A 16,498-nucleotide genomic window follows, 5' to 3' on the forward strand; every position below is an offset into this window, starting at 1 on the left:
AAAATGTAATCCATTCGTTTTAAAGGGCTTGCATAAATTCCATCCGTGAAGATAGCGTTTAAAAAGTAAGATAACCCACTGTCCAAAACCATTCCAGATTTAATTCCGCCACTTATTTCTTCTGTTCTCCAATTTAAATTAATTTTAAGTTTTTTATAGGCAGTCACTTTTAAAACAGTAAAAATTCCTCACCAGCTGGAAATACTTTCTCTTTCCATATCCCTCTGTTTTGGAGCCACCCCGACTTCATCAGCCAAATGGCTGGATTTTTTGTCATCGGCTTGAAGAATTTCTCTTGGATCAATCAGGGACTTTGCGATGTCCCTGAGATCAGCAAGACGTATTCTTCCTTTTCACCGTCTCTGCGGGACAGTTTAGGTCCATTTGGACCATCCAGCGGCAAAAGTATCGACTCATCGTGACTTCGGCTCCTCCCCTCTCAGCCTGATAGTTTTTGACTAAGGTTTGATCTGACCTTTTCTCCTCAGGCTTGAGAACCTCCTCAGGGGTTCCAGAGACTACAGTAGGTAAAGACAGGGCTGCAACCGGTACGTCCACTGGGGGAGTCTCGAAGACCTTGGTGAGGTCTGGTGCAATGTTGTAGAGACGTTTGTCAAGGTTGGTCGTCTGTGGGCCCGTTCCTGGAGACTCCCACTGCTTCTGGATGGTGTTCAGGAATATCTTGGGAACAGGGATCACCTCTTTTTCCACCGTGGGTTTGGTGAATGGGGTACTGGGACCCTCAGTTGAAGCCGGTTCTGCTGGTTTATCCTGTGGAGTAGAAGCAGAAGCAGAGGATGGTAACTTAGCAGCTTTAATGGCCTTAAGTAGATGGGACTTGAAACGATCAGTTTTGAATAATAAAGGCAGGGGTATGTGGGGTGACCACCTCGTCATCAGACAGGTCTGAGACCCGCAGGTTATCTTGCTCCCCATCAATTGAGGCCTGAGAAGTAGAGGCAGAGGGATCAGGTTGCTGAGCTGCAGCAGAAGATTTATGCTTATGGCCATGTGATGGAGCAGGTTGGGGTTGCTGTTGTAGGCCAGCAGCCAGGACCTGTTTAATGGTTTCAGCAATGATGGTTACCATATCAGCAGGAGAGGTGCACATGGTGTAGGGGGCCCCAGAGCCATGTGTAACCGGGAGGGAAGCCTGTTCGAAGGTGCGCTCCATATTGAGAGGGACATCAAAGAAATTGCCTCTGTTGTCAGGTTCCATCGAAGACGAGGACTCGGAAGAAGACAATTCCCCTTCTGAGTAGGCCGGGGGTGGGGTCAGGGCCTATGGGAGGCAAGACAGGTGGAGCTGCGGACACCACTTAGTGATCCTCGGAGGGAGGGAGGGAGGGAGGGCTAGGCAGTTAGACTATGTTGTTGTTTTTGGGCCCTCTGAAATTCTTTCTCAAGGGCCTTCTGCCTGCGCTCTTCTGCCCTGGTAGTCGCTTTAGAGACCTTGGGGTTTACTCCTGAGGAAGGGGCCTCTTTGGCTTGTCTCTTCCTGCTGCTCTTTGCCCCTGATGGCCCTGCCTCCTCTAATCCTGCATTCGTATCCATAGCTGGATCAGCTGTTTCCCTAAACATTAATCAACACCCCAATAAAATAGGCAACTTTCTCACCCGTTTGCTGGCCAAGCGCTCCTGATCCAGTCCACCTGGGGTGATCCTGCATTGCTGGGCACTCCAAACGGCTGCTGTAGAGTTCGCGCCTTTTTTAAAACGTCCAAAATGCCTGACTTTTTTTTTCTGAGGCTTTTCCAAGCCTCAAAATGGCTGCCGCTATCTTCACAGGATTTTCCAACCCGCAAAATGGCCGACGATACTAAGTGTGGCCAGGCGATCTGCAGAATGGCCACCGGACTTGCCTGGAACTGGTGAAACAGCCAGTTGCGCGTCACTCTGAGTGCCCAGAATCAAGGAGCGCCACGGGGAAACAGCCGTGGAACCGTAGCTCATGAGCTGGCCGATCTGATTGCAAGGCAGGCTTGCTGAGCGAACTCGTGGCTGCAGGCAATCAGACGGCTGAGGAGAGGCAGCCAGAGATCAGTTTCAAATTTCCCTCCAATTTGTAGAATAAAGGATTATTTAAGGAAACAATTTAAAGGAACAACAAAACTTTTTTGGAAAAATTCACTAATTAAAGATATAATTAAATAATTTGGAGGAGAGATCAATTCTCACAGCCAGTCCAGGTTGGACTGAGTCTGAAAACTGGGGAGGAGCCACAAGGGCCCATGTAGACTCAGTCCGATTGGTTAATGGACGGAGCATACCCAGTCTGGCTGCTGTGTACGATAACAGGAAAATGTCAAGTATGTGATTTGCCCTTCATTCCTCAGTCCCTTCTCAGTGCAAACTGGAATTTCCTGTGGGGGAGAGGAAAACCTAGTTTTATGTTCTCTCCCTTTTATATATGTTCTTGGTTTCACTGGGACTCATTTCAGTCTTGAAAAGTAAATCTGAACAAAGATACTCAGTGATCGTGAATTATGAAGAAGCAACCTTAGTCTCTGGGTATGTTTAAATCAGTCTTAAATTTATAGGAATAATATGCTTTTGGTGATTGGTGAATATTTGTTGTATTTTCAGTATCAGATTGCAGATATTGTGATGTTTAAATTTTGTCAGTGTAATCCTATACACTTTTACTCTAAAGTAGATTTGAAAGTATGGAATTGCAGTCTTGGTATCTTTGTTAATTTCTTTCAAATGTTGATTATGATTCTTTTCCTATAAAAATGTTGCTTTTTAATCTCTTCCAAGCTTTAATAGTGCTATGAATGTAGGTACATATGTCAGTTTATTATTGATTATAACAATTAGACATCTTAATTTTTAGTCCTGCCTTAGGTATGAAAGCTAGCTGGATGATTTGGGGCATGTTACTCTCTCTCAGCCAACTTACCTCACAGGGTGGTTGTTATGGAGAAAATAGCAATGACACTAGCAATAGCACTTAGACTTCTATACCGCTTCATAGTGCTCCCCATGGTCATGTGATCAGAATTCAGATGCTTGGCAACTGGCATGTATTTATGACAGTTACAGTGTCTGCCATTGTGTGATGACCTTTTGTGACTTTCTGACAAGCAAAGTCAATGTGGAAGCCAGATTCACTTAACAAATGTGTTACTAACTTAACAACCTCAGAGATTCATATAACAACTGTGGCAAAAAAAAAAAAGGTCATAAAATTGGGCAAAATTCGTTTAACAATTGGCTTGCTTAGCAACGGAAAATTTGGGCTCAGTGGTGGATCTAAGTTGAGGACTACCTACTTAACTTTTAGTTAGTTAAAAGATTCGGCTGAAGCAAAATGATGTCCTGAACATGGCGTGGTTTGAATAATTGAAATAGCTAGAAATTTTTATTTTGAAAATACCAAGGTAGGAGACCATCTTCCCTCACTCCCTTCACCTCTAAGTAGATTGCAGAAACTGACCTTAAAATTTGATGAGAAAAGGAATAGAAGATTATGTTATAAATAAGTGATCAGGAGGTGGAAATTACTAGGGGGGGTCATTCTATTGAGAAGCTCTTGGGCAGTATCTGTTTGGTAAATTTTAACTCATATAAGGACTGATCTTGACTCCTTTTCCTTCCTTCCTCCCTCCCTCCCCTGTTTAATTATGTCTTCCTGATTGCCCTCTCTTGCCTTTTTCAACACAGCTGCTCAGAACACCATCTCCATTCGGATGGCTTCTCTGTCCCTGTTTCTGCTAGAAAGAATGAGGGGAATGTGTGTACTTGTGTTCTTCTGTAGTGTTTCTGTTTTACAAAAAAATCTGGGTGGCTACTGGAGATTCATACATACAGTATGAACAAGTATCTAAGCGGACACAAGGAAAAAAAGTTAATTCTTATAAAATAAACCCCCTCTACATAACAGTAGAGAGGGAATCAGTTATAAGCAGGGCCACTTAACAATATTTTAACCTTTTCCACGAGGCAGGCATGCATACTTGTTCATATGTATATGCATTTCTTAGGATTCTCCCTTTACACACACACAAAACCTTTGTTTTTAAATGAGGCATAAGCATATCTGGATTGGTTAGCAATCCTTGGTTGATCACTGGGAAAACTGAGTATTTCACAAGATTTTTGCATTTTTTCTGACTTCCTGTAAGGCTTGGGGGGAACATCCTAAACCCAGAGTTGTTTTCCATTAGAGTAAATATAGTAAAATGAACACTGTAAATATTATAAATGCTGCTGTGGAGCATTGTGGTGCAAACCCTACCTTTAGAATTTGAAGTTAGGAAGAGAGGAAGCTGCTGTATAAGAACTACCATAAGTCAGCCCATCTTACTCAGTAATGTTCATAATGTTAGTGCCCCAGAATTTTAAGTGACAATTTTTCCAGTTCTCTGTGGAAATGCCCAAAGATTGCTCAGATATCTTGTTTGTATGCAAAACATGTATTTTCCTGAAGAGCTAAATCTCTCCTTTCATAAAGCATAATTTTAGTGAAAGAGGCATTTAATGGTCAGTGACGTTGTGATGAAAGTTTTTGTGATTTCCCATTTTCAATCTGCCCTTTTTGCTTAATTTCAGCTTCAGTTCCTCTGGGCATTCTAAGTGGTGTAATAGTGAGAACTTTTTTGAAAACTGGATATTCCATTTTGATTCATTCTAAGCGTTATTTAATTTGAAAAAGTTCATACCGTTCCCAGTTTGAGCAAATGAACAAATGTAGCAGTGGATGAGATGGCAGAAGGAGTGCCAGCAGTGAACTTTAATCATTGTGTGTGATTAAAATGATTTGGGTTTGTCTAGGTCTTCTCTTCTTGTCAATGGTCTTTTGATATATAAAAGGCATAAAATGAAGCCTGGATATTGAAGATCAACAAGGACGGCAGATTCTGCATTAAGAAGCAAGCCTTATGACGTGGCTGTTCTTGTTTAAAACACACACAGAGAACTGTAAAAGGGCTAGTGGCCTGTGATGACATTTTGCAATGTGCCAGCATCCCTCCTTTACAAGCTTGAAGAGGAACTGGATACAGATGAAAAGGAAACCATGGTCTTCTTGTGCAGCGATCTCATGCCTGACGAATCTATGCGTGATGTCCTACAACTCTTGACAGCTTTGAATGAAAAGGAGATGCTGACCACTATCAACTTATCTGAACTATTATACAGGCTGAAAAGATTTGACTTGTTAAAGAAGTTCCTGGGGACTGGAAGAGCAGCTGTGGAAGCCAATTTAGCCAATCATTCTCAGATGTTGTCAAAATACAGGTGAGCTAAATTCAAGAGCATTCTGGGCTTTTGAAAAACATAGACCTCTATATTAGTTTATTTCCATTGGTTTCTGTTTCTAAGAATTGCTTCTCTTGAAATTGCTTTGTTGTATGATAACACCAGAACTGTAAAATTCTGTGAGTTCTCTGTTCCATTTCTATAAACTGAAAAACAATTTTGGGAGGAGAATAGTGATCCAGTATTAGGTTATTAATTAGGTTAGTGATCCATAGGTTATCAACTATGATGGGTGGCTATAGAAATTTAATATAAATCTTTTAAAATAAAAAATAAATATACCAATCATGCAACTTGATCATTCAGACCACCGTGGGTATTAGAAATCTCAGTTATTTACACTAATTATTTGTTCAAGGGAGCGAGTAAACAACTGAAACTCAAACCAAAGTTAGCTTGTACTTGAACATTTTATAATTAAATATAAAATTGCTGTGGTATCCTTTTTTATTTTTTGTTTCACCATAACTAATGCAAGGACTGTTTTCATCTTAAGAATTTTCAACAATCCTACATCAGATGCAGAAGGTTGGGTTGCAAGTATTGGAGCATCCCAAATAAGTCAGAGCTAGCATTATTTTATGAGAGTTTTGGTTTCAAGGCATCTGGAGGGCCCCAGGATGGGGAAGCTGCCCTATTATAAAAACCTAAAATTCAGGTAAGAAGCCATCAGTGGTTAGCCTGCACAGCGCAGGCTACTTCTGGCACTGGCGTGCGGTGAGGTTTATGACTGGTGAGGCTGGTGACATCATCAAACCACGTGGTTGCTCCGATCGCACGGGCACAGCCCAAACGGAGAAGTTTCTCTTCTCAGAAATGTCAGAAAGGGGCAGGCAGGCTGCAGCAGCTCCACTGAGAAGACATTTCTGAGAAGATAAACTTCTCCTTTCTCCTCCTTCCCCCCACCCCCCTTCTAGCACTGATGATGTTACCTAGGCATTTTTTGCATCGGGCGAGCCCGGGATCCTTGCAAGGGGAATGGGACCACGTGTGCAGGCGGCTCCTCAGCGCACAGCCTCAGATTAGCAGAGCCGCGGTCCCCTTCCCTTGCACACGTGGTCCCATTCCCCTCCTTCCTGAGCCAATATGAAGGGGACCGCGGCTGCGCTGATTGAGGCTGGAGCTGAGGAGCCTTCTGCACACGTCCCATTCCCCTTGCAAGGATCCCGGGCTCGCCCGATGCAAAAAATGGCGAGATCGGTACACTTGGGGCTGCTGCTGAGATGTCCAGGGAGGCTAAACCAAGCCGTGCGCCTCTCCCAGCCACTTTCACGGCTTCCTGGAGTAATTTTTTTTTTCATGATGAGAGCGGTGAGGCTCCGCCTCCCCTGCCTCCCCTGACTGCACGTCACTGATTTCTGCTGACTCCCAACTGCCTGCAATTTGGCAGTTCGAATCTCACCAGGCTCAAGGTTGACTCAGCCTTCCATCCTTCTGAAGTGGGTAAAATGAGGACCCAGATTGTTGGAGAAAACATGCTGACTCTGTAAACCGCTTAGAGAGGGCTGTAAAGCACTGTGAAGCGGTATATAAGTTTAAGTACTATTGCTATTGCTATCAGTATGTCAGAAGAGTTACCAAAATCTGTAGAGTAGGAATTTAGCAGAATATCCAAAATATGCCTATTTTCATTTATATCCATACATGAACTGAGCCTCAGCAATAGATATATTTTATGGTGTACAAAGGATGCATAAAAGAAAAATTGATATTGTTATGGAAAGCTGCTGTGCAGTCTTGTATTACTGGCCCAATTAATTCAATATTGCCCAAATCAGTATTCTCTGTGGACAGCAAAGTGCAAAGTGAAGTGCATACCTCACCATTGGTCATTCTGTGTAGGACTGATAAGAATTATAGTCCAAAATAGCCATAATAACTTTCAAAGTTCTATTTGTTCCCGAATACCTTTTCTTGATTTTATTAAGCCTATTTTTACTCTTGGTATTTTTTCTTTGGGTGAGTTCTTGTTATTTGCAATTGTACTGAGTATTCATTTGGTCTTGCTCTTAACTATTAATAATTATTGGTTGAAAAATGCATATATGGTTAAAATATAGTTCGAGAAAGGAGTATTGTATAAGAATACGTAGCACAGCCCTTAGATAGGAGAGCAAAGCCTTTTAAAAATTAATTTAATTTTAAATGAATTGCAAATTGTGTTTGTGTGCAGGGTGTTGATGACTGAAATCAATGAAGATCTGGACAAAGAAGACTTGAGATCTCTCTCTTTCCTTCTGAAAAATCAACTTGGTAAATCGCATAAGGAGAAGGTAAACTTAACATAAACATGATAGCAATTCATCGCAGTTCTCTCTGTGTTACAGTGAATGAACACAGAGGAAGGAACAAGGATGCCCTCGTTTATGTCTGTTGGCTTTTCCTCCTTCCCACATGCAGGTGTAAGAGGGCACCATGCACCTGCAGGATGTAGCTATGATGTATGCTTTATAAATCAAAATTTGGAAAGGGAGTACTAAATCAACAGGAGGAATAGAAAGCTATAAACCTAATGGGATAGAAAGCTAGCTTATGTTGTAACCAGGCCACTTCAAAGTACAAATGAAAGGATGAATAAATAGCTCCTCAGGGCGAGGTACAGCATAATAGCCTTTTCTCTTTCTCTTTCCATAAGGTCCTCTTAACAGTACAGCAAGTTGTTCCTGCATTAGGATATGGGGAATATTGATTTCTATCTAGGTGGTCAGTGATAATAAAATACTGGAACTGCAAGAAAGTTCATTTGGGAATAACAGTGCTACTAATACCTTCCAGTTGTTGAAGCTCTTTATTGTCACTCGTTGACATACATGAAGCAGAATTCTTAGCTGATAGATTAATTTAATCCATAACTGTTTTTATTTAATTTTACCTGATACTGACAATTCCTCCGCAGTCCCTTTCACCATTTGTGTGCTTCTTAGAATGATTTCTAATAAAATTCAATTATGGGCCCTCCAGGTGATTTGGACAAAAATTACTGTCATTTTAACTATGAGCCAATCTGGTATGGTGCTTTAAAATATATAGAGAGGCACTGGGATGGGTTGGAGTGAAAGATCCTATGTCCAGCTTGCTCACTGAAATGAAGTTACTCTGCAGCTAGTTTCAAGTTCAAGCTACTATGTTGTGTAATCCCTTCCTTATTAGTAAAACTGGAAATTCCAAAAACTCTCCCTTGCAGAATTAGTATAGGGTAAACACTAATTGTGAAGGAATATATTTTCCTAAATAGGGGAGACAGATACTGTACTACCAATCTTTCTATATTCCATGAAAGTTTAATATATAACTGTCATTTCTCAGGAGTGTGGTGGCTTGTCCTTTACAATTACTCTATCTGATTTTTCTAGAGTTTTCTGGCAATTATTACTGACTTGGAAAAGCTAGATCTGATATCTCCCATGCATCTGGATTTAATAGAAAATTCCTTCCTGGCCATTCACAGGCGAGACTTGGCAAAAAAGATTCAAAAGTACAAACTAGAAGGTAAGATTTGTTATGTTTTACCATTCAGCTTTAGAGGCTAATTCTCATAGTTTGCTGTCTTCACTGACAAAGAGTTCTGCATTCCCTGCTTAGTGTAGTTGGAGAAATACTTGGGCGAAAATTATACTGAACTCAGTGAGGCTTATTAATATGTTAACATACCTAGGAATGCTGCTAATAGTAAGTATATATCTGAACAATTCGTTGAGTCCAGAAATTTGAGTTTCATGATTTTGAAACAATATGAAACAAACAATTTCATCTTGTCATCAACCCATTTAAGTCTTAGTTGAAAATGGTAATATTAGCAATACAATAATATATGAAAAAATTATTTCTCAAGTAATGAGAATTTGGGGAGGGAGAATGCAGGAAAAAACTTGTTGGTTATGTCCCACCCTTGGAATTGGGTTACCTGTCTGAACAATCCTTCAGACAACAAGTAGAGTTTACCAGTCTAATATTCTGTGCCTTGATTTTTCCATCATTCTAAATCTTGAGCGTCTACAAACATATAGAACATGTACTACCCATCCTTCCAAGCATGGGCCTTTATAGTACAGCAGGTAATGAGGATATGTTGGAAGATCTCATTTATTTATTCTCTCTGCTTCTCCCCACATACATGAACAGCAATCAGTGTAGAGCAGTGCTTCTCAGTTATTTTCTGTCATGCCCCCCCTAGGAAGAAGAAAACATTTCGCGCCCCCCGCGCGACTGTAAATAGTATCATTTGTCTATAAAATTGTTATAAGTACACCTGCATAACACTGTATTGAATAATGCAACGCTTCCGACGAGAAGTCAGATGCTGGGTGACACTGTTGTGTCTTATCTACCAGAGAGTTAAGACCCACTAAAATTGAAGTCCACAAGTCTTAAAGTTCCCAAGTTTGGACACCCCTGGCTTATAGCATCGTTTTGAGGCTAGGAGTTGAACAATTTAGGATGTGTTCCCTATAATCAATTATATTCCATTTGCAAAAATGATTATTGCTACCTTCAGAAACAATTATTGTTCCAAATCCAATTACAACTGCAATGATATGATATAATCCTTTCCTTGTAGGGTCCTATCAACAGGATCAAACAAAAATACAGTCCAAATGTTTCCTATAAATAGGACATGTTATGAACTTTAATAGTGAAAAAAAATCTTTCAAAGTTCGAACCCTTTTAGATAAAGGATAACACCCACCAGATACAAGGAACTTTGAGATTTTCAAAAGACTTTTTAAAATGCTATTTCTGTTCCTTGGGATATCATTATGAAATTGAAGTTCATTCTCGTACTTCCCATAAAAAATATGGTTTCTGGATTTGATAGCAAAAGCTTTTGCTCCCGCTTCCCCTCGCCCGCCGCGGCCAGTTGCAGGGCGCGGATCCCGCTCGGAGAAGGCGGAGCGGCAGCTCCTCCCTCAGCCAGGAGCCAGCGGGGGCTGGTTGGACAGGCAACCTCGTCGGGAAACTCCAGTCCACCGCCTTCGCCGCCGCCGTTGCTGCCTTCGCCGCCAGTTAGCCCAGAGGAGACGCGAGCGAGGCCACAAAGACCTCTTTGTGCACCGGCGGCCGCGGCCCCCTCGTTTGCACCCAGATGGAAAGGGAGCCTTCGCGCCCCCCTTTACGGAGCCTCGCACCCCCCCCTGGGGGGCGCGCCCCACTATTTGAGAACCACTGGTGTAGAGGTAGAAGAGAATTGAGCAGGACAGTTGTTTTACAAAATAACCACTATTGATGTAATTTCTGAGATCTCTCTTTCATTTTCGGCTCTAGCACACTTTCCAACTATGAATGCAAACACTCTTCAGATGTCCTTACCTAAGTTATCTCTAGCTGACCCTCCAGAGGTAAGTGCATTATAATGCAGCACAACTAAATGCCGGTAGTTTCCTCAATTTTGGGAGAAAAGGTTTTCTGAAGTATGCAGAGCCAAGAAGCTGTAAAAAGCTTGTCTAACTACTGGGAACTGATGAGATGGCAGTGTGTGGTCCTTTCTAAGTGGACTTGGCAAGATCTAGCTTATGGGTATTCTAGTCAAACTCTGAGTCAAGATTATAGACAAATTGCAGCCAGTAAACATCGAAAAGAGGAGTCTGTTGCATGGGATTGATCATTTTCTAATGTGGGTTGGCCTAAAACTCCTGGCAGTCATTCATTGTGCAGCTGTGCTTTCACATCAAAGGACCTGTGTAGATGAGATTAGCAGGGAATTCTCTTCCCCCTTTGTATCTTTTTGTATACTTATTAGTCAAGTTTTAAACAAACAACAATTTTAAAAGGGGGAGCAAGTATTTAAGCCAAATTAAGATTCCCATTATTATCCTAGTTTTTTGATACAATGTTTTGTTTTGAACTTTGCCCATCTGATCAGGAGAAACCACGGGATGGAAAACCTGCTCACTGACGAGTTAAGGAGCATTTCAAGTTGTTTGTTAAATGGTTAGTTCAGGGATGTCAAACTCACATCATCACAGTGGCATCATGTGACATATCGGGACTTTTTCCCCCTTCGCTAAATGGGGCCTGGGAATGGCCAGCATGTGATGCATCCGGCCCACAGGCCTGGAGTTTGACAGCCCTGGGCTAATTTGAAAATGCCCTTACTTGCTAAGACAGCTATTTTAATAAGGGACACCTTCCCCTTACCAATAGTAACCATTTCGGGAGATCACCCACAGCTGGGTGATCTCCCCAAATTCTGGAATTTTGTATCTGGAGTTCTCAGAATTTCATCACTGGACTTGAAAGATGGAGGACTCTTGGGCTGTGCAAAATCTGGCAGTCCTTTGGGATGAACAGACATCCTTCCATTCTCAGCTGCCTCTCCAAAAGCCTGCTTCTTGCCATGCTGAAAACAAAAACTCTTTAAGAAGAGTGATCAGGACAGATGTCCAAATGCCCCAGAGTAGCATTTTCTTCTTTTTCAGACTATTTGTGGCATGCTTTTAGTTACTATAGTAAAAAAAAAATGCCACTGCAACATGGGCAGCTATATATTGATGTGATTGCTAAATCAATCAACCAATTATCTGAAAACTGCGGTGGTACTTGGTGAGATTAAATTTGCGAGTTTGATTCTCATACCAAATCCCCAAAACCTTTGGATTGAGATTATATTTGTGAGTTTGACTCTCATACCAAATCCCCAAAACCTTTGGATTGATCAATACAGTCCAATGTACTCATTGTTGTTAAATATATATAACATATTTTTACTCTCCCATATTTTATAAAGGATCATAACAAATGTGTCTGAAATGCTGTATGAACTCAGCACCTTATCCCTATGGAGAGTGTGTGGGTTTATCTCCTCTCCACCAGCCATTCACTGAGTCAGGAACTAGTTCTGTGCTGCTTGATTTTCCTTTTCAGCTAATGGAAATTTTATGTGTGTGTGTTTTTCCCCAAAAAAAGAAGATGAGAAAAAACCATGCAATAGAAGCACGTGCTTCATGGAGGAAAGCTTAACTGGGATAAAAAGAGAGGGTTGGAATGCTCAGTGAATCTAACTATAAGAATGAGGCTCATGAATTCAAAGCAACCGGACTCTGTCTGTTTATATCTGCCCTAATGGGAGGGTGCCAAATGTTTGCAGAATCAGATTGTTTCTGAATTATTTTTCCTCAGTCAGAAACCGTGCTATGCACTGCATAGCATGTGCTTCAAGTGCAGGCCAGATAATATCGCCGTTACAAAAGAGCCAGTAGGTATGTATCCTTGGCAAAAAATGCTGCAGGATGCTGCAGGATAAGGAATAAAAAATGATCTACCAGATTAGAAGGTCTATTCCAGTGATAGCCAACCTATGGCACGCGTGCCACAGGTGGCACGCGGAGCCATTTGTCAGGGCACGCGAGAGCTGAGTTCACCCTTTTTTAAAGCCATTTTTCGCCCTCCCCAGGCTCCTATAGAGCCTGGGGAGGGCGAAAACAGCCTCCCCCGCCCCCCTGGACGCCCTCCGGAGGCGTCAGGGAAGCCTCCGGACAGTCCCTGAAACCTTCGGAGCGCTCAAAACGATCCTCCAAGCAAACCGGAAGTCTGGAGCCTGGGGAGGGCGAAAAAAAGCATGCACATTGCATTATGGGTGCGGCACGCCTGCACATGACCCCACTGTACTCCCCCCACTTATGGCTAGCCTTCTATTTCTAACCTGATTAGTCAAATGTTTCAAGCAGCGTATGAAGGCTGTACAAAACTGATACTAAGAAATACTATATGATAGCTGCGAAATTAGTTTTTAGAGCTATTAGCCATTGATTGATTTACTCTGAATGGATTTATGTACTCATATTTGAAGTCAAAATTATTATTAAGCAGTTTATATTTTAGATTCCCCCCCCCCCTAATTACCTGTCTAGAATATGCTTTTTCTGCTATCACAAATAGGCAAATACAGTTTTCCAACAGAAACAAAAAGTGTTTTCTTATTTAATTTTTACAGCCCGTGAACAAGGGGAGAATAATGAACGGAGCCTGTGCTATGCAGGGTAAGCCCTGTTATATCTTTATAGCCATTCTGTCCCTGACTACTTCGGAATAATACAGCTTGCATTTTGTGTTTTTTGAATATTTGTAAAAAAAACAAATCTTAATTAACTATTTGAATGTTTTTTTCAAAACCAGCATTCTACTCACTGCCAATCTTTTTTTTTACATCAATTCTTATTATCTCCAGTTACCCATTCATCAGAGTACCTTTTTCCAGTATATGCTCAATGTGATTTAAAATCTCATTTAAGAGCCATAGGTCATGAACTCCCTTTCAATCACTCATACCTTTCTGGGTGTTTAATTTTCATCTGACAATGATAGATTTGGCAAGATAGTTTGGCTAAATAAAATGTTGTGATCCTAAAACTTTGCTCCTAACCTACTGTCCTTTAAATGTGTGAACTTTGATTCCTGTTCCTATTTAGCATGGCCAATAGATGCCGGTGTGAAAGGCATTGTATTTAGCACTTATGCAGACGGACATCTTGGAGAGGATTGTTAATTTATATAAACTTGCATGAGTTTTCACTAGCTTTCATATTCTGGAGAAAGTAAGCAGAACGCAACTAACGGGCATTTTTATTATATCTACAGCAGAACCGATTCACATATCCATTCCAGAAACAGAAGTACAGGTATTGTACAAAATTATGATAAACAGTACATATCTTTTTGTTTAGTATGGAAGCATTTTAGGAATTAAAAGAGTGATCTAACATTAGGAAATAACTGATTGCAGTTTCAGTTTCTGCCTTCTTTGGTCTGTTACAATGAAGTTGTATTTCCTTTGCATTTTTAAACAATGGAATGCATTACAACTTGTTCTCCACTATGGAGAGGGAAAGTGAAAATAAACTGGAATGCAAAGTAGAATACGGTAAGCAGCAGCCAACACAGAAGAAAGAGAAAGCTAATTATAAGAAATCCAGCCTCCTTAAGTTCCTCTGTATTAGCTACTGCAATTGGCTTCTTGTTTGCATCAGTCTGTGAATATTTGCTGGCTAGTCCAATCGATAACGCTTCATTCCAAGTTTGAATAGACTTCCATACTGCACTTGGGTATGGCCTGTGGACTTTCCAATTACTCACAGTGAGAAAATTTCTGACTCAAATCTCTCTGAATTGAATTGACAGCTGGGGAAGAAAAAGTCAACCCTTCCTCATATGTTGTTTGTCAGCCCTCGGTAGATGTGGGTGAGGCTGAGAGAATATATTACAGTGGTGTGGTTAACCGGATTAAAAGTGACTTTGCATATTTGCCTTTGTGCTATTCGTCATCTGGTGCTGGTTATCGCAAGTTTTGCAAACAATACAAGTAAAGCATTTATGATACCAGCTTGCTTCTCTGTTTGTGTCCTTGATGAATCCCAGGATTTGACATTGCTATTTCTACAAGCAAAGCTTTAAAGTGAAAAAACAGTGGTGGGCCAGAAGTGATCAGCAGTTGAAGATAGTGGATAAAGAGCTGAGGTCCATCACTTTGAGAGGGCAAAGGTTGAAAAAAACTGTCCTGGGACAGAAGTTCATTGGAGAAAAATTCTGCAACTCTGAGCTGTCCCATCAACAGAAAAATTCCTTCCTTGATAATTTTCTTGTTGTTCTGGAGAACTTCCAAATTTCCAGAACAAATTTTCAAAAAAATTATTGGGAGAATCAGCAAACATTTCTTCCTGTGTTTATCTGTGTCAGGATCCTATGAGCAGAACTCACTGCTTAAAGAGTCAGACTGATCAACTTGTGTGTGGGTATTCATTTAAACCAGTGACGTGCGGTGAGGTTTATGGCTGGTGCACTGACACAGTGGTGGGTTTCAAATATTTTTAGACTTGTGGACTTCAACTCCCAGAATTCCACAGCCAGGCATGCTCAGTTCCGATTTAAAACGACAGCATTTGTTTCTCCCTTCCTCCCCCTCTCAAACACACACACACACACACACACACATGTTGGATTGCACTACCTCTCCTACCCTCTTCCCTCTCTCACTCACTCTCAAACAAACACACACACACACACAAGTTGGATTGGATATCTTTTCCAGTGGCTTGAAAGCAGCTCCTCTGCCATCCCCCCCATTCCCCTGCTGCCTTCCCCAAACACCTCCACCATTGCAAATGCAGCCTGCTGTCTGGGTGGGAAATGCTTGGAACACAATAAAGCCCACCCACTCACCTCCTGTTGGCAGGCTGGGGTGAGAGGAGAGGCAGAGAAACCGGAGGGGAGCCGATCCAAGCCTTCCAAAAGAAAGAGGCTGGGGGAAAGTGTGTGTGCTACAGCATGGCTTCCATGGATGACTCTGCTTAACTGTTTAAAAAAAGCCTCTAAAAAAGTGCCCTCTACTATGAAGCAGGAGAACTGCTGCCTCAACTACGTCAGGAATTTTTAGGCTTTTAACCCTTGCTTAACTCTGCTCGAGTGATCATAAAAAGCCTAAAGTCAGACTAGAGGAGGCATGCAGTTCTCCTGCCTCATAGTAGAGGGCGCTTTTTAGAGGCTTTTTTTAACAGTTAAGCAGAGTCATCCATGGTGAGGCAGCAACTAGCTCAGCTTTTTCTTTTTACATTTTTTTCCCTTTTCATGATGAGAGCGGTGAGGCTGTGCCTCACTTGCCTCACCTGACTGCACGTCACGTATTTACCGACACACAAAAGTATGTGTCTGTTTCTATATGTAACATGTCTAGGTACTGTATCAGCGTAGTAGAATTGATCCCAATAGAGTTACATAAAGGAAGCAGTCAGTGCAGAACACCTTGGTTCAAGGCAAAATGTTAGAATTGTGCGGTGCTTCAAATGCAAAGGCAGAAAAGTGTTTTTGCTGAATGTGAACAATGTATTGATTTCTGCCACACAAAGGCAAAACTAATTAGATGCTGCAAAGTAGACAGAAAGTGCTGTGCTGATGATTTAGAGTAAGAGACTTCATTCACGATGCTGTTTTTGCAGGGCTGCAACAAGTACAGAATGCAAAACAAACCTTTAGGAGTCTGCCTGATTATTGACTGCATTGGCAATGATGCAGGTAAGTGCAATGGAAATCAAGTTGCTCCTTCCTGCCAGACATTAATTGCTACACTGCATTCATTTGGTCACTTCGGTATGCACAATGTGTAGAGCAGTTAACCTTTGAGAAAGCCAAATGAATGATAAAGGTACAAATGAAGGACGTTTGCCAAAGATTCAACTATAATTTATAATCATAATTTATAATTACCATTAATAAGAAACATTCGATCATACTCTTCTGCTGCACTGGA

General features: G+C 41.4%; 1 protein-coding gene across 3 annotated transcripts in view; it reads left to right on the forward strand.

The window, feature by feature from the left end:
- Window positions 1-16,498, forward strand: part of LOC309384898 (CASP8 and FADD-like apoptosis regulator) — a 67,207-nt gene that overhangs the window by 14,290 nt on the left and 36,419 nt on the right. The window contains exons 2-8 of one of the 3 annotated variants that reach the window (XM_081938763.1): window positions 4,777-5,241; window positions 7,436-7,535; window positions 8,616-8,751; window positions 10,525-10,598; window positions 13,193-13,238; window positions 13,837-13,877; window positions 16,188-16,263. The exons of 1 other annotated variant lie outside the window; for it this stretch is intronic. In XM_081938763.1, the coding sequence (XP_081794889.1) occupies window positions 4,946-5,241; window positions 7,436-7,535; window positions 8,616-8,751; window positions 10,525-10,598; window positions 13,193-13,238; window positions 13,837-13,877; window positions 16,188-16,263 (769 nt within the window). In that variant the 5' untranslated portion in view covers window positions 4,777-4,945. The remainder of the gene's footprint in view (window positions 1-4,776; window positions 5,242-7,435; window positions 7,536-8,615; window positions 8,752-10,524; window positions 10,599-13,192; window positions 13,239-13,836; window positions 13,878-16,187; window positions 16,264-16,498) is intronic. One more of the 3 variants, XM_081938764.1, reaches the window with a different exon arrangement.

Source organism: Natrix helvetica (genome assembly GCF_964273705.1).
Source record: "Natrix helvetica genome assembly, chromosome: 1".
In the NCBI taxonomy this organism is placed as follows: domain Eukaryota; kingdom Metazoa; phylum Chordata; class Lepidosauria; order Squamata; family Natricidae; genus Natrix; species Natrix helvetica.